Source organism: Camelus bactrianus, chromosome 30 (genome assembly GCF_048773025.1).
Source record: "Camelus bactrianus isolate YW-2024 breed Bactrian camel chromosome 30, ASM4877302v1, whole genome shotgun sequence".
In the NCBI taxonomy this organism is placed as follows: domain Eukaryota; kingdom Metazoa; phylum Chordata; class Mammalia; order Artiodactyla; family Camelidae; genus Camelus; species Camelus bactrianus.
Genome location: NC_133568.1, coordinates 29902288 through 29926160, shown reverse-complemented (window position 1 = coordinate 29926160; position 23873 = coordinate 29902288). Strand labels below are relative to the sequence as shown.

At 57.3% G+C, this 23873-nt stretch overlaps 1 protein-coding gene across 3 annotated transcripts in view; it reads right to left on the bottom strand.

The window, feature by feature from the left end:
* CTDP1 (CTD phosphatase subunit 1) overlaps nt 1–23873 on the bottom strand; it is a 30630-nt gene that overhangs the window by 4698 nt on the left and 2059 nt on the right. For 2 of the 3 annotated variants that reach the window (XM_074355438.1, XM_010955052.3), the window contains exons 2-11: nt 19979–20062; nt 19239–19332; nt 17654–17782; nt 15924–16074; nt 13545–13635; nt 11756–11922; nt 9877–10854; nt 8707–8848; nt 7795–7998; nt 193–355 (exon numbers count right to left, since the gene is read on the bottom strand). In XM_074355438.1, coding sequence (XP_074211539.1) covers nt 193–355; nt 7795–7998; nt 8707–8848; nt 9877–10854; nt 11756–11922; nt 13545–13635; nt 15924–16074; nt 17654–17782; nt 19239–19332; nt 19979–20062 — 2203 coding nt within the window. Of the gene's footprint in view, nt 1–192; nt 356–4420; nt 7276–7794; nt 7999–8706; nt 8849–9876; nt 10855–11755; nt 11923–13544; nt 13636–15923; nt 16075–17653; nt 17783–19238; nt 19333–19978; nt 20063–23873 lie in introns of those variants that run through there. The other variant, XM_074355439.1, reaches the window with a different exon arrangement.

Here is a 23873-nt window from a genome sequence, read left to right as displayed (position 1 = left end):
GAACGATGACCCACACGCTGCCAAGTGTGCCGGGTGGGGGGGCGGGGAGGGCGCGCGCAGTCAGGCCCCACGGTTGGAATCACAAACCCGACTTTGGAAGTGGACTCGGACTGCACGCTGACGGGCCCCCCGGTGCTGCCGTCCACCTCCTCACACGTGCCCTGGGGAGTGGAGGGGACGGGCCGGCCTCACCTCTCTGTCCATGCTCTCCAGGTCCTCCCGGCACAGCGTGTACAGCGGCATTGTCTCCGACAGGCTGGGCTGGCGCTTCCTGCGAGGGGGGCCGGGCGGCTCCCCATCCTGGTGGTCCGGCACGTCCTCACCAAACATCGGCGGTGGATGTGGCTGAACAGCCCTGAAACGAATTTCACAGGCCCCACTTGAGGAGTCGGTCTGAGCTCACTTCCAGCCCCGATGCAGACTCCTGACCCTGGGGACAGGTGTGCGAACGTGCAAGACACGCTGTCTTGTCAGCAGTGCCCGCCCGGGCTGCATCAGTTTGCTTACGAACTGCAGCCTTGGCGGGTCCAGCCTGGCCACGGGCAGCCCAGGCGCACGCCTCCTCCAGCGAAAGCGAGCATCTACCTTCCCCCGCCAGCACGCTGAGGCTCACAGCCCGGCCGCCCTCATCTCAGAGCAAAGGGCAAGTGTGGGGAGACGGTGAACAGAGGCCCTGCTCTTGACCTGGTGCAAGTCTGCGCCCACCTGGCCCCACGTCCTGGCTCCACATTTCATGCTCCAGTCCGTGACCCACTGCAGCCAGTGGAGCCCACCCCCTGCAGTAACCAGGGGGCACCAGAGTCAGACACTCACAGACACGTCCCCCCACACGCCCGTGGTGACCGCGGGAAGCTGGGACCCCGACAGCCACCCAGCAGTGACGATGGCCCCACAGGGGTCAGCAGCGCCTGCAAGGGACCTCGACTCCCCCCCAGCAGAGTCGAGGTGAGCTGTGCCCCTACTTCTGCTGCTGAAGCAGAGCAGTGAACGCAGCCACACAGAGCATCACAGGAGGTCCCGACTGTCACGAGAGATGGGAGACTGTTCAGGGTTCAACCAAAAATCTCTGAGAAGCAGGGAGATCGCAAACTGAACGAAAAAGGCAACCAGGAGATGTCAACTCTGAGGTGACAGCAATGACGGAATTACCTGATGAAGATTCTCAAGTATCCATGATAAAAAAATGCTTCAACAGGCGATTACAAGCACACTCGAGGTCTGTGTTATTTCTCCTAACTGTCTGTGAATCTACAATTTACCTCAAAATAAAACCTTCAAGAAAATAAAATGTTCACAACTTACACAACACAGCTGATGACAGATAAATTAAAAGGGGTTTAGAATTTCAGATGTTGTCCGAGCAGGGAAGTATGTTTGATTTCCAACTCTGTGAACCCAGGACTCCTTCCCAGCCCTGCGTCTCCTTGTGGGATGCCACTCCACTCCCCCGCACAGGCACCTGTCACCTCCACCTGCAGACACCCCTGAGGGAGGCCCAAGGCTTAGGCCCAGTGACCACCCCTCGGAGCCTCGCACATCCCACGGACGGCCCCTGCCCTGGTCCTGGCTCGGGGTGGGCTCCAAACTGCACCTGCCAACCGCTCCCATGTCCAACGCTCTCCCTAAGCGCTCCACACAGAGGAACCTTGTGCGAGAGCACCTTCACGCCCGCTGACCACAGCCAGGGAGAGCGTCACCCCACACCACGAGGACCTCTGCTCCCAACCCCCCAAGGTGCCAGCAGCCTAGCCCGCAACCAAAGCATCAAAGCAAAAATCACAGAAACTGAGCATCCTCAGGGCTTTCGCCCGGGAGAGCCCGCGGAAGAGCCGCAGCTGCCCGGAAGCCTGGCACCTGTCGCAATAGGGACCACGCGGGCCCCAGGCTTAGAACACGGCTGAGTCACGAGCCTGGGAGGCGAAGGGAGGGGGCCCCCCGCCCTGGGCACACGGGTGTGGGGCAGCTTCCGGAGGCAGGAGCAGCAGAGCCAAGGGCTGACTGCACAAACGGAGGCAGACGGACCAGGCACAGACGTGTCGGGCACAGCACGCCATCGGATAAACGGGAGGCTCTCGGTCTGCTCGGGCGCTGCTGCTCTCCTGCGGAGATGGGCCACTTCACCAGCTTCGGAGGCAGAACCACCCACAAGCCGTCGACCGCCTGCCAGTCTTAGGAGAACGTACGGTCTCCTGCACACGTGAGTGGGGCGAGGACGGAGCGTAACTCGCAAGACGAGGGCTATCTAGAAGACGTCTCCGGCCTCCTCCGAGGCGATGGTCTCCATCGGGGCAGCGTGCTGGTGCAGCTGGAGCAACGCTGCCCCCTCACAGAGCTCACGGAATAACCGGACAGTGAACCATGTTACTGTCCCTCTGTGTACCTAAGTGGCTGGACGAGAACTAACAAAAATCAGTGCTTTGGTGGGAATCACACTTCCAAGTTAAAAAAAAGAAAAACTTTCACCGAAAGTCAACTCATTAGAATAAACCCCAGCCCAACGCGTGTGTTTTCCTCAGGAAAGACAGGCAGAGCTGAAGCCTCTCCTTTCTGCACCATGTGGGACTGAACTGCCGCTGTTCATGTAAATCACACACATTTCAGGACAAGTCCGGGCCCTCCGCGCCTCACCGACAGCGCCGTCACACAAGTGGGAGGAAGCCCCTCACGTCTGCACGGTTGTTTCCAGACAGCACTTAACTGCTCCCTCTCATCTCAGAAACTCCTCGCCTGCCGCCACTGACTTCCAGCGAGGCTGAGCGGTTGAAAACCCATTGCTGTACGTAATTTTTAAATATGCCAAACAGTTTAATATGCCTTTGTTCTTTACATTTAAGAGAAACGAGTCAAATGTTTGTCATTTTATTTTCAGCATGAAGCAGATCTAAAGCCAGGACTCACTCGGGTAAACGTCAGCACAGGACTGACTCTGGGGCTGCATTAAGCTATGCAAACGTTATTGTAAAACTGCAATTTAAGAACTGTCATTTCTGTGTCATTTTAACACACAGATCCTTCCTGGCGTCTCCTGCATACTTCTAATTCAAATTACAGTATCTGTAGGCCGTACCCTGGAACAGAAGCCTGAACCACGCTGCCGAGAAGACCCTGGTGAACACAGTGCTCTGAAGGGGGACCCATGCTGCCACTGAGACAGCCCGTGCTCCACCGTCCCTCATTTCCAGTGTCGTGAACCACGGTGTCGTTTTACTCCTGGGGGGGGTCATTTGAGCTAATCTGGGCAGTGACCATCGCCGGGCAGCCCAGGGAGGTTGTCAACTGCCCAGAGGCCGGAAGTGTTCAGGTCAAATCAAGACTCACACAGACGGAAGATTAAGGCCACAACAGCACCTCCTCCTGAAATCAGAGACGTGCTCATCTCCGTGTCTGTGCCACCACTGCCACCTGAGTTGGAAACCCCAGACTCGCCATAGGCCCCCAGGGCCGCCCACACGGGGACACGGTACTCTCGGAGCCCAGTCCCTGGCCACTGGCCTCCCCGTCCCATCACGACAGCCACCACAAGATCATGGCCTGGGAGCCTGGGAGGCACCCCAGGGCACTTCCTGAAGGAGCCGTGGCTGTTCAGGGAGCCGCCAGCACCTGCCTGCCTTGTTCCTGCCCATTGACACCCCCTCTTCCACGAGCCACAGGCCAAGGGCGGGAGGCCACCCCACTGCGAAGGGCAGGGCTGCTCGTGGGGCTGGGGCTCCAGACACAAGGGCATGCATCCCCGTCCTTGGTGAACCATGGCGTCTCAGTCCAGCACCGATCCCCGCAGTAAACCCAACACCAGGCGTTTTGGGGACTGCTCGCCCCTACGAGTGAAACTTAGCAGCACCCCCGCCCGCCAGCCCAGGAAACCAGGAGCAGCAGGTACAGAGCGCACAGAGGCGGGGCGCTGTCAGGTGCTGTCGGGGGTCTCCAGGCAAGACAGGTGGCAGGGAGCAAACTGGGGAGAGTGCAGCCCCGTGCCTGCTAGGGGAGTGTCGGGGCTCCTCCCAGGACACCACCAAAGGAGCCTCGTTCTCTTCTGCTTAACAGATAGCTGTCTCTTCGAAGGCTGACGGTGCCCCCAGATCTGGAGACGGTGTAACCACTGTGTGAACGCCCAGCTCCCTCCGTGCCTGGTCCAGCTCCCGTGCGCTGGCAGCCCCTCGGCTCTGGCACCGCGGGTGGCCCGGCCATCCAGACGGGCCTGGAGGTCTGGAAGGGGCTGTGCTAGCGTGTCCGCCCCCAGGAGAGCTGGCCCCACCAGCACCCCTCACCGCCTGTGCCTCCCGAGCATGCGAGGCCCCGAAGACGAGCATCTCCCTTTTCCCATTCACAGCATCTCATGATCTACTAATGTTACTACCCAAATGAACTGGTGGCGACTACAAAAGCAGCTCTTAACTTTCTTGCTACATAGAAACATTAAACCTTAAGAGATAAAAATCCATTCTTTAATTGTACACGTTACAAACATACGTTGTGGTACCACTTAACGGTGTATCGTGGCATGAACACACCACTGACGTGTAACATACACACGATTACAGGACAGATGCGTGAAACAGGCTTTCTCTCATCTCTGGTCTTTAAAAAGCTGAACCACGCCGTGCTCATCCTGGTTTCTCCCTTGTCCAGCCCGTAGCCGGGAGTCCTGACGGCTGGGGCCTTCCCTGCTGACCCCCGTGCGGGCGCATCCCAGGTCTCCTCCTCCCGCGTCGTCTTTCACGCGCCTGGTTTCCGTCTCTCCAGTCACCCTGAGATCCTGCACTTGTCAGTCTGGGCGCCTGTCTGCCTGTCATCACGGGTTGCAATTCTCTGCGGAGATGGCTCCACCTTCCCGCCCGGCCTGCTGTCCTCCCAGCGCATCGACGCAGTGACACCGTCTCTAAGGCCCCTCCACCCTCCCATCGGGGGTCTGCTCCGATGGCCTCTAATCCCAACCTTGCCTCAGAGCCCTGGGGGCACCACCATGGGCATGGCTTCATCCACACTGGACACACGAGACACGCCCTCAGGAAGGGCTCTGCCGGCTCGCTCCTCTCAGGCGTAGGAGAAGCCCCGCCGTGCAGGGTGCTGGCCGATACCATCCATGGCTGGTGTGCCCACTCGTGTGAGTTCCTGGCCATCTGCAGCGGGAGGACCAATCCAATCAGAGCAGTGCCCTCTCACCAGGACCAGAACCCTTCCACCTCAGGCCTCGTGCCCTCAGTCTGCGGGCGACTCCTGCAGCGAGAGCCGGTCACCGTACAAGCGGGCTCGGGCTGAGAATTAACATCGGCACTGGACCATCACTGTTTCCTGCTGTGGAAGGTGTGAGAAGTGGTGGTGGGATTGGCTCTCCCCACCTGTTCCCCGGCCCGGCCCCTCCCTGAGTGCGAGCTCACACCCTCCTCCACCAGGAGGGCAACTCCAGTGAGGGTGGAGGTAAGGCTCTCCCTGCCGTCCCGCAGGCTAACTGACCGTGGCCTGTGTCCCCGACAGCCTCAAGGCTGCAGGCTCCTCAGCTGCGACCCTGGGAGCAGTAAGCCAGCAGGGCCTGCACCCACGGCCCCCGCACTCGGAACCTGTGAGCTCAGGGGCCTGGGTCCACGTCCCTGAAGGCCCCTGCAGGCAGCACCCACAGTCCTGCCTGGGGAGGGTTCCCCCTTGGAGGTGTGTCCTGCACACCCACCGGGTTTACTTTCAAACGGAGGAGCCTCAGAAACAAGCGTGATGTCCCATTTAAAATGCTTCAGTGGAGCAATGACTGCACGACAGATGAACACTGCGTGGTGACAAATGGACCATCCTGACCCGCAGGTCTGCACGTGTGAGGAGTCTGAGGAAGGGGCGACAGGCCTCGGTTTCGGGTGCCGATGTCCTCAGGGACAGTAAAATACAGAGCTATAAGCCCAAACCCGAATCTCCTGCGGGAGCTCCCTCAGGCACTGAGGCGCTTCTGCCCTGAAGGCAAGGTCCCCGCAGCAGGAGTGTGGCGTCACGGGCCTGGGCTGGGACTTCCCTCAGCCGCCTGCCACCCGCTCGGCGCCAGTGACAGAAAACGCCCAAATGTCTACTCTGTCCTGGGGCCTCAGATAAGCTATGACTCAAAAAACACGGACTTGAAATAATGCCAGATCAACGTAACATGTTTAAAAAGAAGGCGGAGGACAGGAGGAGCTCAAAGTGAGAAACTCCTCGAGAAGACCCGACGGTGAAAACCGCAGCTGTAACCGGGACTACAGAGAGAACCCCAGCCCCGGCGGCTCGGCGAGAGCCATGAGGTGCCCCCCCACACCTCGGCGGGTGGCGTCATCTTCGGAACACGCTTCTACCCACAACAAACATTTCCCCGACGACACAGCCACAAGGTGTCAGACCCAGTAAGAAAAAGGGAGTCCATCCAGGATGTAAGCAGCCGCCCGACGTGAGATCCAAAAGACCGACCGGTGTGCGTGGGGGGCCCCCCGGCAGCTGGAGACGACCGCTGGGGACGTCTGCCTCCACTCCCCACCGGGCGGGCGGGTGTGAGGGGCCAGCACTGGACGGAGGGCGAGGGCGGGGCCGGGTCCTCCGGGTGGGGCCACGGACCCTAGTGAGTTTTTGGAAAACAACTGACCCCGTTTATTAAAGACAAGGGTACATGTGCCCTTCAGCCCAGCAGCCCGCTCTCGGGAAGGAACTCGCGGGCACGTAAACAGAAGCACAGACGTCGCCACGTGTCTCTTCAAATGACTAACCGTCACTGGGAGAAGATGGAAGCTTCATCAGTGACGATGCCTTTGCTTGAAAATAACAGGACAAACCACCAATCAAGCAGTCCAAGTCAAACTGGCCTAACAGGCCGAACAGGGCATCTGTCTGCTCATGTGTGGAGCCCAGCAGCAGGGCCAGCAGACACCCACTGGCCTCCGGGGGCCCTGCGCCCATGTCCACTCTGCACACACCAGCCCTGGTTCGCAGCGGCCCCGCAGCGTCGCTGTGGCCAGAGGGTGTGGAGTCACTGCTCATCCACAGAGAGCACTCTGGTGGGGCCCCGCCGGTCAGTGCAGCCAGGTCAGCGTAGGCCCGAGGAGTGAAGGCAGAAGGAACCGGCTGCCACACATGGGCTGGCTCTCGGGAAGGGCTCCAGGCTCCAGAAAGCAGGGGGACCCAGAAGCAAGATGACACGTGTCCATCACACACATTTCACAGCAATGGCCACTCACGGAAAACAAGACAGAACTTCGGACCCTCGTTTAAACCTCACAGTGTCCTAAGGTGCTTCACCAAGTGGTGTGTAAGGTCCTCAGTCCAGCAGAGTTCCTTCACACACAGGGAGGAAACAGACACTCGTGGAGACACGGGTGGAGACCACTGGCCATGTTCCTCTCAGGGCAGTGCCATCCCCACCCACCTGCACTCCTGCTCACAAACTGCCCCAGCCGCCACGACCCTCAGTCTGACCCGAGTCAGAAGTGGGACAGGGAGGCTGGGCCTACTGAGGGTGGGAGCTGCAGAGCAGAGCTGCTCCCGATGGCCCGAGCAGGACCCTCCTCCCTCGTAACAGTTCTCTCCGTCCTGCAGAGGGGACAGGCCTGCAAGGGCGAGGCAGGAGGGTCAGATCCCGCCGCCCAAGGCCTGCCTCCGCTGGGAGGGCTGGCACCCCGACACTGAGCAAAGGCTAAACCACGGACTTGCCTGCCCAGTTCTGGGACCCAAGGCAGGACAGGGAATGTGGAGAAAGGCCCCACGTGGACATGAGTGAGGAGCGTGCCCTAGTCCGACCCTCACGTGCGGACCACCAGCGCCCCAGCGCACTACCTGCTGGCTGAGCCCACGTACCTGAAGGAGGAGAGCTCTGCGTGGACGGGCAGGGAGCCGGGGGGCCCGGGGCCCGCAGCGCCCTTCCGAATGAGCCTGCCCGTGCTGGCGTCGTACACCCGAGCCTCGGGGCCGGGCGGGGCCCTGGGATGGACCGGCGTCGGGTGGAACAGGGTGGTGGGAAGCACGCCCTGCCTGTCGGGAAAGGCTGCCGGGCCGTCCTCCCTGCGGGATGAGAATGAGGGCCATGAGGAGGGGCTGGCACTGATGCGGGACCCAGGAACCTCTGCCCAGGCTGGGAGCTGAGCCCTCCTGCCTGCGGTTCCTCCCTCCACATCTGCACGTGAGGACACGGTTCTTCCTAAGTAAGCCTTGGCCCCCCGAGAGGTGGGCATGGGGGCCACCCTGCTGTCTCCAAGCACAGAATCGACTCTGCCCAGACAGGAGCCCTGTCCAAGTTGCCTCAACAGAAACAGGCCTGCACGGTGCACTCCCACCCCCGGCTGCCCCTGGGGACTCACAACCTGCCAACCGGTCTTCTGCCCCGCCCCAGTCCTGGTCACCACCTCCCTCCACGTCAGACCCCACAAAGGCTTTGTGACTTGTTACAACCACATCCTAGCCACAAAGGAAAGACACACAAACTAAGCTTTGTTGCTAAAAGCCACACTGTGTCTCAGAAAAAGCAATTTTGTTCCTTCCCCAGGAAGCAATGCTCAGAGGTGCTTTTCAAGATGACCTGCTTGGAGCCTGCAGCACCTGCGGCGAGGGTGGCAGGGGACAGATGAGCGGCCTCTGGAGGAGGGAGCAGCAGACCCCCACCCCAAGCCTCTCCTTCCCTGCCCGCATGCCGGGGGCCAGGGGCCGGCCTGGCTGGCTGTGGCAATGCCGTGCTGGGAGTCCTGGGCAGGGAGGCTGGGGGCTGGTGCTCACCTCTGCGCCCTGCCATGGTCATCTCTCAGTGGGAACAGCTGCTCCTCCACCTTGTCCCACCGCTCCAGGCAGCTCCACAGCCAGTCGGGGTTGACCACGTGCAGCTGCCCACACTCCTGGGCCTGGCGCACCTTCTCCGTGCCTGCAAGCAAACACCCGTCAGTGCAGTGCTGCCGTCAGGGCAAAGTGCGCAGGCTGGGGTCCTGGAGGGGTGACCTCACAGCAGGGCGGAAGGCCAGGCTTGCAGGGACACCGTTTCGTGATGGCTCAGGAAGGGTCTCGAGCCCCTGCTGGTCCAACCTCTCTCTCAATGTCCACCGCAGAGCCTGCAGCTCTCTCTCTTCCCGAGAACACACGTGCCACGTCCCCAAGTCCAGCTCCACCGCCCCGATCAGGAACCCGCCGCAAGCCCCTCTCCTTGCTGCACGGAGTCTCAGCTCCTCCGCTGGCCGTTCAAGGTCACAACCCTAGTCCCCCTCTGCTGGGACCCCTCCACCCCTGGAGCCCGCCGTCTCCCACCATCTCCCAGAACAGTAACAGGCCACTCTGGATGCAGGCGGGGCAGATACACGACAGCACCCGACGTCCTGGGAAGGTCTCCTCCACCGTCGGGGAGGGCCTGTCCCACCCGTGAGCTCACAGAGGACCCTGCAGATCATGCTCTGTTGGGGGCAGGTGTTCAGAAGCCCTGACTCAGTGGCTGCAGATGAGGGAGGGGCAGTGACCGGAGAGGCCGGCCTGCAGCAGGCTTTGTTTGGAAAACACCAAACTGCTTCAAGGAAGTAATGAGGTTCTTCTAACTTTCTTTAAAGGAAAAGGGCGTGAGCATGCCTTCACAGTGTGCCAATCACTGAGGGGCCGTCCGCTCGATGAGGAACCATCCACTCGGCTGAGACCAGCGGTGCCTGAGCGTCTGAGGGAGGCTCCGCCGTAACCCTCACTTCCCACCTACACTCAACCAGGGTGCACATGGGTCCCGACCAATCTGCGCCTCCCCTGTTCAACCTCGACACATGTTGGGGCCCCAGCTCCACCCCGACCCAGGCACAACCCGCTCATTTCGCACACAGCACGGGGGCACGCGGGGACAGCCGCTGAGTCAGAGTTGGGGCTGTCCCCAGGGAGAGGCTGCACCAGGACCCCACTCCCAACATGGAAGGCCCGACTCACCGGCCCGCGCCGCGATCAGGTGGGTGGCCCTGTCGGGGGCGTCGGGGTCCAGCACCAGCTGGGTGAGGATGCGCGCGCCGAGCGCCGTGGCGTGGTAGTGCTCCCGTGTCTTCTCCACCGGGAAGTCTGTGGGGTGCAGCCCACTGAAGATGATGGCGACGTCGGCCAGCACCTTGCTCCTGAGCTCGGGCACAATCTTCCGGATGTCGGGGGGCTCCCGAGCCTCCCCGCGGAGGAAGCGGTCGTACTTGGCGTAGTAGTCAGAGTGCACACGGGCCAGGATCTCCTCCAGGTGCACCAGGTGGTCATCGTCGTCGGCGTCCTCCTCCTCCTCCTCCTCCTCCACGCTCTGGTCCAGGGACTCGCCCACCGTGATGCCTGACTGCTCGCTGTTCTGTGACTCCGTCTCGGCCTCCTTCCTGTCAGCACAGCCGCTGCCCAGCCCGCAGAGGCCGTCCCGCTCGCCCTCCTCCTGGCCGTCCAGGTGGACACCGGGCGTGGGCTCCCCGCAGTGGTTGGCACCCGCAGGCCTGTCCGCTGCTGCGCCGGGAGGGCCGCCCTTGCCGGCGTCCCGGGGGGCCTTGGTCTTCTTCCGGGCCCTCTTCTCCCCGCTCTCGCAGTCAGAGGCGGCGGGGGACGGCCGGCCTTCAGACTCGCTGCTGCTCCCGCTGTCACTGGGGACGTCCAGCTCCAGGTCGGGGCCTGTGGGGCCCCACATGGGCCGCTTCTCGGGCTGTGTCCGCCCCCGCTGCTGTGCACACGATGGGGGCCCCCTGCCATCGGCCCCAGGGGTGCGGGCGGCGGGCCGGGCGCCCCTGTCCTCCTCCTGCCCAGGCCAGGGCCAGCCCCCCCGTGGAGCAGCACCTCCGTTTAGCTCCCTCGCTGGTTTCCCGAGGCCGTTGCTCTGCTCAACCCCAGACACCTGCCTTCCTTCCTCGGGGTCCCTGACGGATGGAGGCTGTTCCGGGATGTCGGCACCTTTTAGAAGAAGGATTTACTACACGTGTGCACGAGAGAAAAAAGTGTGTCACTTAGCATCTAACAGGGACTTCCCGCTCAAGCAGACCTGGTCGCCTCCCACGGCTGTGGGTTTGAACCCCACTCTGGCCCAGGGTTGGCAAACCTCTGCTGGGAGGAGCTGGAGAGAAAACACTCAGGTCTGGGGACCTCACACGCTCACTCTGCTTTGGTTTCCACAACAACACAAAACATGCCGCATGCTTAGTGCCCAGGCTGCGGTCAGGCTGGGCCTGGGAACAGCGGCCTCCACGAGCTGTGCTGTCCAGCCTGGTCCTCCGTGGGGACGCTCTTGGGTCCCACTCCTCCTGGCCTACACCTCAGAGTCATTTCAGTGACTGCAGCAATAACCGTATGCCTTGAAATATTTCATTTAAAAACTAAAGATCATCAGAAAAACTTCATTTAAACCAAAACTTTAAATTTTCTCCAGATTTTGGGTTCAGGGTTGCCTGGCAGGTGCAGCCGCACGCCTCCCCGCTGACTCTGGGCCAGGGCACGGCGTCGGCCTCCCGTGTGCACACAGTGCAGCGGCCAGATTCCCAGAGTCATGTTTGTCCTTCAAGGAAAGCTGGGAATGAAAGGCAGTATTCACATGCATTAAATTAAGTTGTATTCTTTAATCTTCACTCAACTCAAAAAACGTTTAGGTTAGTACTGTCAAAAAAAAAAAAATAACTGAAACCAAGTAATATTGTGCTTTTCAGCATAAATAAATAAACCCAACAACCTGTGTAACTAAAATAATATAAATAAATAAAATCAAACTGAATTCTGAATTTACAGCAGCCGTGACAGACACGAGAGAGGAGAAAAACAGGGGCAAACACTTGTCCTCTGACGCCCCGGAGGAGTGGCCCACCTCTCTTCCTGGCCTGAGGCTCTCGGGACCCAGGCGGGGCGTTGACGTCCCCCGTGCCCTGGAAGTACACGTACTTCTTCACAGTGATCAGGTTGGGGGCAAACTTCCAGACGTCTTCTCGGTCATCGATGATGCAAACCATTGAGTCTCCACAAGGGAAGAGATTTCTGGGAGTAAGAACCCATCAAAATTACTAGCACAGTTTATAAAATAATCCTCAATCAGAAGTTAAGAGTGTGTCTTATATGAAACCAGCAGAGAGCAAATTCCCCAGAAACGGACACACTGAGAGCCTTCGTTCAGCTCACGTGTAGAATCTCCCCAAGTTTCCGCAGAAAGCAACACTAAGACAGGCTTCTTCGCTTCCGAGATCCCTCAAAGCGGGAGTCAGAACACTTCCTCTAAAGGGCCAGAGGGACGGGGTTGGTGTCCGGGGGCCTCGGGAGCCCTCGTCCACGGAAAGCTGGTGTGGACCAGTGGCGCTGGCCGCACCCCAACACGACTTCATCTACACACACAGGCGTCCAGCCCACGGCCAGGGGAGAGCTCTCAGTTACAGGGGGAGGGCAAGCCCTTACTCGAATCTCAGCTGTCTGGAACAACCAACCGTTCCCTGCAGGGCACCTACTTGACATCGAGTCCAGAAAGGGATTACAGTTCTCCCCGAAGCTGTCAGGGTGCATGGGGTGAGCAGAAATATGAACAAGGGTCCAAAAAGCCACTTAACAAAAGCAGACCTGCCCTGTGGGCTTTTAACTTGATTTCTGCCCAGGACTGAGACCCAGGGAGGGAGGTGCAGAGAGCCAGCCTTCAGAGGGTGCGAGCCCTGTGCCTGCCTTCTGGGTCGAAAAGCAAACCCAGGAGGGGCGCCTGCCACTGTTCAGGTTCTCCAGCAGCCGATTAAGGCTGTGACTGCCCAGAAAAAGTGTTCACGCGTCCGAAGTTAATGTTATTTCCTGAGTCTGTTTTCCTCGTGGCAGGTGAAACACAAAAGGCAGCTCAAGTACCTGGCACATTTAACTCCAGATGAGGGAGGTAAAAACCACACCAAATCCAGCCCGGGGAGCAGACCCAGCGGCCCAGACCTGCACCAGCCAAGCGCCCACCACCCGAGGGCCCTGGAGCCCGCTTTCCCCCACAACACCCACAAAAAGTGGTGTCTGATGTAGTATAATGGGGCGGGCTACCTTTCTGGGTAGAAATGGGGAAATTCTTTGTACAGGGGAAGCAAAAAACTCTCAAAATATAAAACAGCCCTTTGTCAATGCCTGGCCACCCCTGTGGTGAAAGCAGAGGCCAGGACAGGGAGGGGAGGGGTGGGAGCAGGCACTGTCGGACTCAGGACTGTATCACGTCCTGAGGGACAACAGCACACGAGAGTCTAAGGGACACAAACCCCAGACGCCAACACCCCTGCCAGCAACCCCTCGAGACTCCTGACCCGGCAAAGCCACTGCCTTGCCAGCGGGGAGCCCTGGGCACCCCGCCCCCACCACCTCCACTCGTCCCCTTCCACCTGCTACGACCCCACTGCTCTCGAGGCCTCTCCCCACACCTGTTGCCCTGGGCTCCGGCCCCAGGTTCCCCAGAACCACCAGTGCCTGGACATCCATAGAGACACAGGGATGGGAGGGTCTGGGGAGAAGACAGCCGGCATGCTAAGTGCCGGAAAACCAACAGCGGGAACTGGGAGAATCAAGGCAGAACCGCTGTCTGATGCTCCAAGTGCAGTCTCGACAGCGGGGACGGCACGGGCGCCGCAGCGAGGACACACCAACCAGGTACATACCTCAGATTCCCTGTTTTAGAAAACGGGTCAATACATTCGTCCCTTGATAATATTCGGTGAGAAAAAAGCTTCTTCTCAGGATCTAAGAACCCTACGAAAGGAGAACAGGACAAGGTCACATGTGTGGGATGCACGAGGTCCCACTGTGCACGTGGCGAGGCCGTTCCAAACGCGGGAAGCGCCGCAGCAGGACTGGCTCCAGCGCCCTCCTCACTCAGGCGGGACCACCGGCCACTCCCCGCCTTCCACTCTTAGTTTAACCACGTCAGGCCACCCGTGCAGCCAACGCTGGCTGCATTTCACACCCCCTGGGGTCTCACTAGGCTGGAAGGCGGGAGCATGAGCTCCATGCCCAGGAAGCTCAGGGCCTCCAGGGCAATACACCCAGGCACGCCCAGCTCCACCTGCACACAGGGTGCTTGGGGCACCAGAGAGGGGCCCAGACATGGGAGAAGTGGCGGTCCCGACTGGGGGCTCAAATCTTCCTGAGCCTTCATCGTTCACAGGACAAAGCGGGCGGCAGCACCTCTAACCTCGCACCCCGCCTGCAGACTCCACCCACAACCGGGCCTGCTGCAGACCTCTCACCCAGACAGGGAAGCCCTGCGTAGCTCCAAGTGCATCCTGTCCCCCCAGTCACCCTCTTCTCCAGCCTGGCTTCCAGCCCACCCTCCCCATGCCGCCCAGATCCCGCCTCATCCCTGACGCCGGATGACATCGTGAATCTGACACTGTATCTCAATCCCTGCCTTCACTGAGTCATCAGTGTCTCGTTAACAGAAAACTCGCTCTTACAGGAGAAACGTGACACTACTTTCCAACACAGAAAGAACGCTGTCCCTCCTATATGGACGCTGATGGTCCTCAGCAGCTAAACCAAAAACTGATGAACAGAATTATTAAGTCTCTACAATGAATAAACGAAAAGCAAGCAAAGCCTCAATGAACATACTTCCACCCTAGTTACACTGAAGGTGCACGTTCTGTGGAAGTAGTAACTTTCACAATTAAAAGCTGACAGAAAGAGAAAGTTACAGAAACCATCGTTGTTAAAAGCCACTCAGGCATCAGAATGAACATCTGGCCTCTTGCTGTCACCTGTGAATAATCACACTGACACAGGTGACCAGCTGACTCCTATCAGCTAAAGGTGCCCTGGTCACGTGTGGACACACTCAGTCCCCAAACCCTCGGGGCCCATCGCTCTCAGCAGCCCCCACCCCGACCCCGTGAGCCATGAGCTTCCTCCCAGGTCCTGTCCTTGAGCGAGCACTGTCAGTCTCAATGTCACCCCCACCACAAGGTGCTGCCGGAGGGTGTCTGCACCCCTCTCCTGGGACACTGCCCACAGTTTCCCTGTGATGTCCTTGTTGGACCCATGCGGGATTGCGGGAATTCCCCTGGGAGGCAGGTGGGCTGAGCTGGCGCGCACAGGAGAGGCCTCCCCAGGGACCCGCCGCTGGGGTCCCATGGGCCTCTCTGACCCCTAGAGAGGACAGGCTCTGGGTGGAAGGCCACAAGGGGAAGCTGAGGGCGCACGCGGGTGCTGCACTCACTGCACGAGGAGTCCCGGAAGGACTGTGTCCATCTCCAGTTAGGTGCCCCGGGGCTGCACAGCAGCCACATGCTGGGCAAATGAGCTGAATTTAGTTACAAGACGCTCCCGTGTCTGTGACGAACCTTTCCTACAAAGGCACTAAACAGTAGAGGGGGTTCAAAACCTATTTCCTGTAGACAAGAACAGACCAAGACCGACCTGTAAAAATGTCTGAATTGAAAGTACTTAACTTAACCTCCTTGTAACTAACACCAAGGAGCTGTGACCACGCCATCACGCAGGTACTCAACGTCCACTGACGGGTCCCTGTGGGCTGGACCTAGCTGTGCCCCTGCTAGCGAAGCTAGCAACCTGCCCGCTGTCCCCAGCCAGGGCGGCCCAGGGACTGCTGTACACACGCACAGGCATGGCCGGCGCAGAAGCACGAGGCCCCAGGCCCAACCACCACACCACTCCCTTCCCAGGAGGACACAGCCTCGTCTACACCGGGAGTGCTACCTGCAGACAAACACAAGCAACGTAGTTGCAGCGTCATTTCCAAACCAGTTATAAAATGTATTTTTAAAGACCCTTAAGAGTTTCTACTTTTCCACATATCTGTGGCCCTGACCAACTTCCAAAGTGGCCAGTGACTGTGGCCTGCAGCCCAGCAGTGTGGGTGGCGCCCGCCCAGTGACCAAGGATGCAGCGCTCTCATCCCCGTCAGCCGCGGATCGACTCAACGGCGCCCCTCACAAGCCAGCCAGAGGCTGGACTTGAGCCTGGCAGCGCTTCTCAGTCTTCTCATTTCAGGAACCTCTGCAGCAAGCAAGCAGCCTCACCCGCAATGGTGTGTGCATACAGCCGGCTGCCGAAGGTGAAGACGTGCAGCTCGTACAGCCGGGCGATCTTCTCCAGGAACTCCTTGCAGTGCGGACGCAGGCGGGTGTGCAGCATCGGCTCGCCCCGGCCCAGCTGGAAGTGGAATATGCCCTGCAGAGGAGAGGCCAGGTCAGGGCGGGCACTGGGGTGGCAGGCGCACTCTCCTTCCCGCGCTCCACGAGCGGCTCGGCTCCTCTGCCGCAGGGACCGCCCCTGGGACACCTGGGACAAGCACGGAACCGCCCAGAGCAGCCCTGGCAACTACCTGCAGGAGTCAGCTCCCTGTGACGGCTGTGGCACCGTAGCCATCTGCAGGCCAGGAGCCACGGCCGTTGCTCAAGGGCTCTTGGGACCTGGACACAGCCTCACACATCCTGGCCACCCTTCTCTGACAGCGCTGAAACCGAGTACCCTAAGTGAGGCCATGCGTGTTTTTGTTTCTCCAAACGTCCTGTGTGTCCAGCAGGAGAGTCCCGCTGTGTTGCTGGGAACAGATCCCTAGTGACCTAGCGACGGTCAGGGGGTCAGTGACAGTCTCACTAACACAGTCTGACTCCCAGACATCAGATGCAGCTTCACTCACTCACAGACACAACTCGGAAGCTGAACCAGCGTTCTCAACCATTTTGAGGAGCCGTGAGATTAATAATCCCAGCCTGCCTACACACGATTAGCATGCAAGTAAGTCACTCTCCTAGGAAGGTCAATTTTGACGCTCCTAGTCTTGCTCATCATTAATTATCTCAGCAGTGATAAACAATCAGAAAAGAAGAGTAAACAACTCAAGGCCTAGTTACCTTTTTACCGGCTCTGACTTACCCACACCCCTCACGATGGGGCTGTTCTGTTAAAACCTCTGGGAGTTCAATTGTGTGAACTTTCACCGTACTCAGTACTTAAGAACTCCAAAAGTTGCAACAGAAATATCCTTAAAAACCCAAGTTTGGATCTTCAAGGTTAAAGATTAAATACGCCTTTCTAGCTGTCGCTGACAGGTGTCCCACAGACTCAGGCACTGTGGCGGGTGGGTGGCCATGGATCACGGACGTTGTCACTGAGTTGGCAGAGGAACCCGGCCAGCAGGCAGGGTGTGGGCAGAGGCAAAGTCAAGCCACCACCAGCAGCCAAGGACTGTCCATGTGGCCGTGAGGACACATCCCAGACCTCAAAAATCGAGAACAGGCATGTTGTAATTCGTTCAAACTGTTTTATAAAATGAATTAAAATGCCCGACTTCAAAAGCAGGATAAGCCCTGGGCCGGGGGCGGCGGGGCTGCCAAGGCGCAGGCGCAGGGCTACACACAGCCCTGCAGCTCTGCTTGGCCTGGTGTCGGTGCAGCGGCTGCGGTGCACGAGGCAACCTGGAGATGTCTGCCCACAGCTGCCGTTACACAAAGGAACTGGTGCCCACGATGCGAAAAGATGACTGACATAACTGAGAAAACACAGTTTGTGGCGAGAGGACTGAAATCCAGCTACAAGAAGCCATTTGCCGCTCACCAGGTGCTCAGCGCCCTCCACCTCGGACCCGCGCCCCGAGGGCAGTGGCCCCCCGTGAGGACGTGGTCCGTGCGCCTGTCCCGTCGCCCGGTCACTCACCGAGCCGAAACTGAGCGAGCTCTTTCAGGTGAAGGCCCCACCTCTGAGCTGTCCTGACCCCCCGCCCCGGAGCCGCCGGAGGACCGCTCACTTTGTTGGACATCTGTGGGCAGTGCTGCTCTGTCGTGTGGATCAGGGTCTGGTCCAAGTCCACCATGAGCACCAGTTTCCTGTTGCGATGCAGCCGCTGCTGGTCCTCCCGTCCGAGCTTCTCGGCCTGCTGCAGGTAGAAAGGACAAAGAGAAATGGCAGAGTATGTCTGGAGCCAACGCAAAATTCAGTCTTCTCAGGAAACACGAGAGGGAGCTGAGAAGTCCCTCGCCACCCCTGCACCCGCCAGCCAAGCCCCCTGAGCGTCCACACACCCGGGGGATGGGGGGCCCCTCTGACGTGTGCTCGACTTTAATGAACTACGTGGACCGGTGACGAGAAGGGGTGAGAAGAAAGCCCTGTGTCCACAGGTTCAGCTGAATGCGCGGAGCAGCTTAGTGCAAGCGAGTGGTACAACGGGCCAGCCGCGCCACCTGGGAGGGGACCCGCAGGGTCCGGAGCCGGCGCAGCACGGCTGTCACCCACAGGCCAAGGTGGGGCTCTGCTCCGGGAAGGAGCCCTGGCCCCACCTCGCATCAGCCAAAGGGTAGGGTGGTGGTGACGCTCGCTTTGGGGCTGCACATCTTATCATCTCTCAGTGTGACTGGTCCTCACTGACCACTGTTAACAGCCCTGGCCTGGTCAGACTGGGGGAGTCTACTGTCTGCTCCTGAAGAGGTTATGCAGAAAGGCCAGCAGGTATGGTTACAGCAGGAGCAATGGGGGGATGCTTTTTCTTCTTTTTATCCCCAGACTTCCCAGTTTTGTTTTAAACACACACCTACATATTTGTATTTGTTTAAATTCCAGTAACTCAGGAAACCCAGAATCATGGATCTAGCATTTTGTCTTTCCCAGGAAAAATGAAGTAGGTAAATATCATTTAAAAGCACTAATCTAATAAAATTCTAACAGCGCAGAGAAGAAGATATTTACCTACCCACTCACAAAAATGTGCAGCTCTGAAACTGCCTCACAATTAAGATAAGAGTTTCTGCAGGGCCCTGTGGGGTGGGCATGTGCCTGGTCCCGGGTCCCAGCGACGCTCACTCAACTCACCGTCCAGACCTGGCCCAGGCACCGGGATGCCTGACCTCAGGCAGCTCTTTCTCCTCTTCAGGCCTCTCATCAGTGCTCGTGCACATGGCATGTGCCAGCACGTGAACGCTCAGGGATCACCCGTGGGGACCGGCACTGGGCCATCCCCTCCACCCCATGCCCATGCGGCCAGCGCCACTCAGACCCAACACCTCTCACCTCCGGCTCAGCCTGGCTTCCCCCTGCTTGAGGTCAGCCTCTGCTCCCGGGCAGGAGTCCCGACAAAGCCCCTCCCCTGACAATGTGCTCCCGTGGCATCCAGAGGTACGCCCCTCCCACACCGGGGCCTCCAAGCCCGGGATGCAGCTGCAGCTGCAGCTCCTTGATAGCTCCGGACTCAAAGCAGTGGAGCCGCGGACCTTCCCGCGAGTGGACTCCCCTGGGGAACAGCCTTCACCCTCAGGCAGGCCACCCGTCCCTGGCGCAGTGTGACTCTGCACATGGGAGAGCCCGCAGGCGCGCTCACTGCGCTCGGGAGCCGCACTCACCTCGGAGCTCACCATCAGCTCCGGGACACTGTGCACCATCGACACGGTGGCCGTGGACAGCGGCACCTGCTGCCTGCCGTTCTTACTCTGCAACCTGCGGAGGGAGAGGGGCTGCTGAGAGGGCGCCCTCAGCTGATCAGCGCCTGGAAATCTCAACGGATGCTCTAGCTGAGGCACGCTGCTAGCTCTGTGCAAAATTTCATTCTGTTGACAACTGCTGAAAGGTCCTCCACTGTCTGAAAACAGACAGGAAAACTGGTGAAAAGTTAACAGTCACACTCACAAAGTTCTCTTCGAAAATACAATGTGACAGGCACACTGAAACCTAGAGGCCCACACCGCTCCACGCGCATAAATGCAGCAGCCCGGGTGTGTGGCGGGGGCCTGGGGTTGGGAAGGTACAGGCCGCCTTCAGGGAGAGCCAGTCCCACCAGGAAGGGACACGCAGTTTGCTCGGCTGGGATGAGAACGCAAATCTCAACCCACCAGCTGTTTTCTACCATACTGGGAGCGAGCATCAGACGTGCTTTCGTGTTTCCAGAACTCCGAGAAACAAAACCAGAAAGGACTACCTCCTGAGGAAGCTGACTGACCTCGCATGGGCAGATAAAGGGACGGGAGCGCCTGCCACCTGCTCTCAGAGTTGGACTCCTTACCTCCCATGCCAGGCACCCCGAACACTCATCTCTTGGCACCCACAGTTCACTGTGTCTCAAACACAGAGGTCTGCTGGCACTTACTGGGTCAGGTCTTGGCCACATTCAGCACACAAGCCCTTCATGACAACTGGGTGGCTACATCCTTCCAATCGCACCAGAACCGCCCTAGAAACAGGATGAAAAAAACACACATTAGAAAGAACTTACTCTCAATTTATCAAACTGCTCTAGAAAGAGCATCTGAGGGGTAAGGACACCTGATCTCACAAGACTTTAAGGAAGTCACAACACCCTCTAGGGTCCCATTTCTCCGGGTGTAAAACGAAGTTCTTTTCCATCTGCACATCTCTCTTGTGTAAAGCAGAACAAAACCACACACAGGACAACTGAAAGAACTAAGGCTGTCCCATCAGGAGAGGAAACTCGGCGATAACATGAAAACTGTCTCAAAATACATTAAATATTTATATGCAATTCTCTTACATTTCTGATAAACAACTTAAAAAAACCGAAACTGTTAACACAATAAGGAACAGTTTGGTATAACAACTATATTCTTCCCAGTCTAGAAAAAGGCTATGAGGAACCTAAATTTTTCTGATAGAACTACTGTAATATTCCTGGATTTACAAACACAGAAATTCTCATTTTCTTTGCACGCCCACATCAAACCCTGGGTGCCTGGCAGTGGTCTCCGAAGGGGGCTTTCAGCTCATGAACCTGAAGGCTGTGTGATCAGAGTGCCTGATGGCGCAGGGCCCCAGGGACCCATGTCGTGGCCCTGCCCCGACCCGGCTGAGCCCCTCCTGGGCCCTGGGCCGCATGCCAATGTCTGTGAGTGTGGCCCTGCTAGGTGATTCCCTACAGGACAGAGAGCTCTCTGAGGTCCAAACAGCCCTCTGGTCAGGGCCTCGTGCATGAGAACAGATAGTTACACGTCCCTCCTTCCTCATTCACTTTTATCCGAGGCTTGTGGACTGTCATGGGCAGACAGAGCTGCCAAATGGGCCCTCAAAGCCGGGGGTGGGGGCAACACCCCCCCTTCTAAGTAGGGCCTCTTCTTCCCCACCCTTCTGTCCCTTCCGCTCACAACCTGTCACCTGGTACCTGGGCACTAATGTCCACCGTGTGCATGCAGCCTCACTGCGCCCACCTGACCCCAGACCACGAACATCACCACTGTACAATCCTCATAAAAACAGCAGGTCCAATCAGGAACCATCAATAGATGCAAAAAATGTTACACAGTATGGTGAGAGTTAAGGTGTCTACTGAGTAATGAAGTATCTCTCACACGATACTTAATTACAAGAGGAACTTTTCACTACGGACACTGGCCTAAACAAGTAACCTACACTCAAAAAACTGGAAAGGGACAGACTGCCTGACGGGCCTGCTCAGAACACGCAGGGTGTTCTGGACAGCAGGCTGGTCTGCAAAACCCCTGGAGAAGACAAAGGAGGGAAAGATGCAGGGACTGTCTGGGTTACAGGACCACCGAGCTGACAGCTGAACACACTATTACTGGCCCATCAGGGAAATCTGCAGAGAAGAAACTGGTCCCGTGTCATCTTCATTTCTAATGCTAACTGTACACGGCTAGGTAAGAGGGTGTCTCTGTTCTTCTTAGGAAATTGAAGTATTTAGAGTTAAAGTGACACCATGCCTGCAACTTACTCAGCTTCAGGAAAAAAAAAAAATGAGTGGAAGGGGAACGAAAGATAAAGTAAATATGGTAAAATGTGAACATTTGGGAAATCTGGGTGAAGCTTATGAGAATTCTTGGTAATATTCCTACAATTTTTCCTTATGTCTTAAGTTATGCACAAAAAGGAGCTGAAATGCGTACTTGTTTTATAAGTACCGCAGGGGTGGGTGAGGGGTGCCGGTGGCCAGGAGCAGGGCAGTGCCATCAGCAGCAGTATCCCACATCACTCAAGCAGGGCCAGAAGTCACCCAAGCCAGGACACAGCCACCTGGGAGCACCCCGGCCAGCTCTGGCCTGGTGACTGAATCCACGGTCATAAGAGACAAAGTCTAAAGCGTCTGAAGAAGAAACTAAACTAAGAGCGGACTCCCCATTCCCAGTGCCATCAAAATTCTACAGTTACACAGGGAAAGCACCAGGGCTTACTGCAGAGCACAGGGAACTACGTTCAATGCCCTGTAATAACCTGCAATGGAAAACAACCTGAAAAAGAATACCTGAGTGCAAGCATTTTTGTGTGTATATGTATATACACACTTCTCTGTACGTTTGTTTGAAACATATGTAAAATTGCAGATTCGCTCATTCCTTCGTAACCAGATGCTTAATTTCATAGACTCCACTTTAAAATTAACTTTAAAGAAAACAAGAAAATGAAGATCAATCTGATAAGGACACTACAGTTTCTCAAAACCCACACATTGTTTCTTAGGCAGACATGCTTCAAAGCCCACTTGGTTGAAAGGGCTTTATTTAAAAGATTAGACAAGATATCTAAAAATTAGAACTGTAGGAAAAATAAGTCACGGGTGCACATAAAACTACGAGAATGCAAAGGCCGATACTTTTCTGTTAAGCAAACTGGAAAACAAAACAAAAATCCACCTTAAGTACAGACTGAGTATAACGGGTCCAATTAAAGCAACAATTTCTCAAATTTCAGACATAAACGTGTCTCTAAATGAGCAATCTTTTAAATAGTGCAGGTGTCAACAGGGAAGGATAAACTGATTTAACCAAAAGAATCTACTAGTTCATCAATATTTTGATGCCAGGATGAACAAGTAATTCCCTTACTTCCAAGGTAAGACTTCTGCAGATGATTTTTTTAGTGCACTGACTGAACTGTTTAGAATCTTAAAAAACCCTCACTCGCTAGTTTTAGAACACTAACACTGGGTGATAATCTCAGGTTGTACTCCAAGTTTCCTTCATGGGTTTCTCAAGATTCTGCGGACGTTCTCCCTGCAGACAGACAAGCTACCGGGCACGGGTGAGGCTCGGCAGACATCAATGAAAGACGCAAACACACCTCCACAGCCTCCTCCTGTCGGTCTCACCCTTCACCAGACTTATTCTCTGATGGTTTTCTGCATGTACCTCCCTTTTCTTTGGGGACTTAAATGTTTCCCCGAGAATAACAGAAGAAAGCTGATAGGTGGGGAGGAAGGACATCATCGGGTAAACAAATAATTAACACCTTTGGTTTCTGGCCAGTGATGCCTTGTCAGAATACTTCCAAACCAAAATAGTTTCAATCCACACACAGGTTATGAAGACAGAAATACACACCCATTCTACCCACTTCCCCTGCACTGGGGTGCTTGGGACAAAATACGGCCCAAGGAGAGAGCAGTGGGGAGGAAGCCAAGGGGGAGCCTCAGCAGGGGGCGGCGCTGGCCCGCCCAAACCTCGTGGAACCTCAGTCCCGTTCCTCTGAGGAGCGACGGCAGCCCCCACCTACCCCTGACCACAGGGAGCAGGACACAACATACAGCTGTACTGGAGGTTCTGGCAATAACCTACTTTATTCCAGCCACACCCAGAGGCAGGGTTTCTAAGTTCCTAGAACTGTTCATTGTCTGAGAACCACCTGTGACGTGGTCAGCACGAGTCCTGCTGATAAGAGCAATGCTGGGGATGAGGCAGTTCCGGCCAGGTGAGCCCGCTCTGCGTCAGTGCTTTACACAAGCCCTTCGCCTGCATTCCAGGAGGACCGCTACCACTCTGCAGTCTCCAAAACCCTGTGACGAATCAGTGCAGTCAGACACCCTGGGATCTCAAATGCCGAAAAACTACCCACAGCTGTGCACTTGGCTCCAGATTGGTTACTTGGTTCACTGGTGAGATTAACACCCTGGGTCACTCAGATTCGCAGGGCTGGCTGACTAGATCAAAGCGCTGCATCCGAAGCCTCCCACTACCTAGTGCGACCAGTCACTGGCCCATCGGCCTTGGAGGTCCTTCCTGTGAGGTCAGAGGGACAGA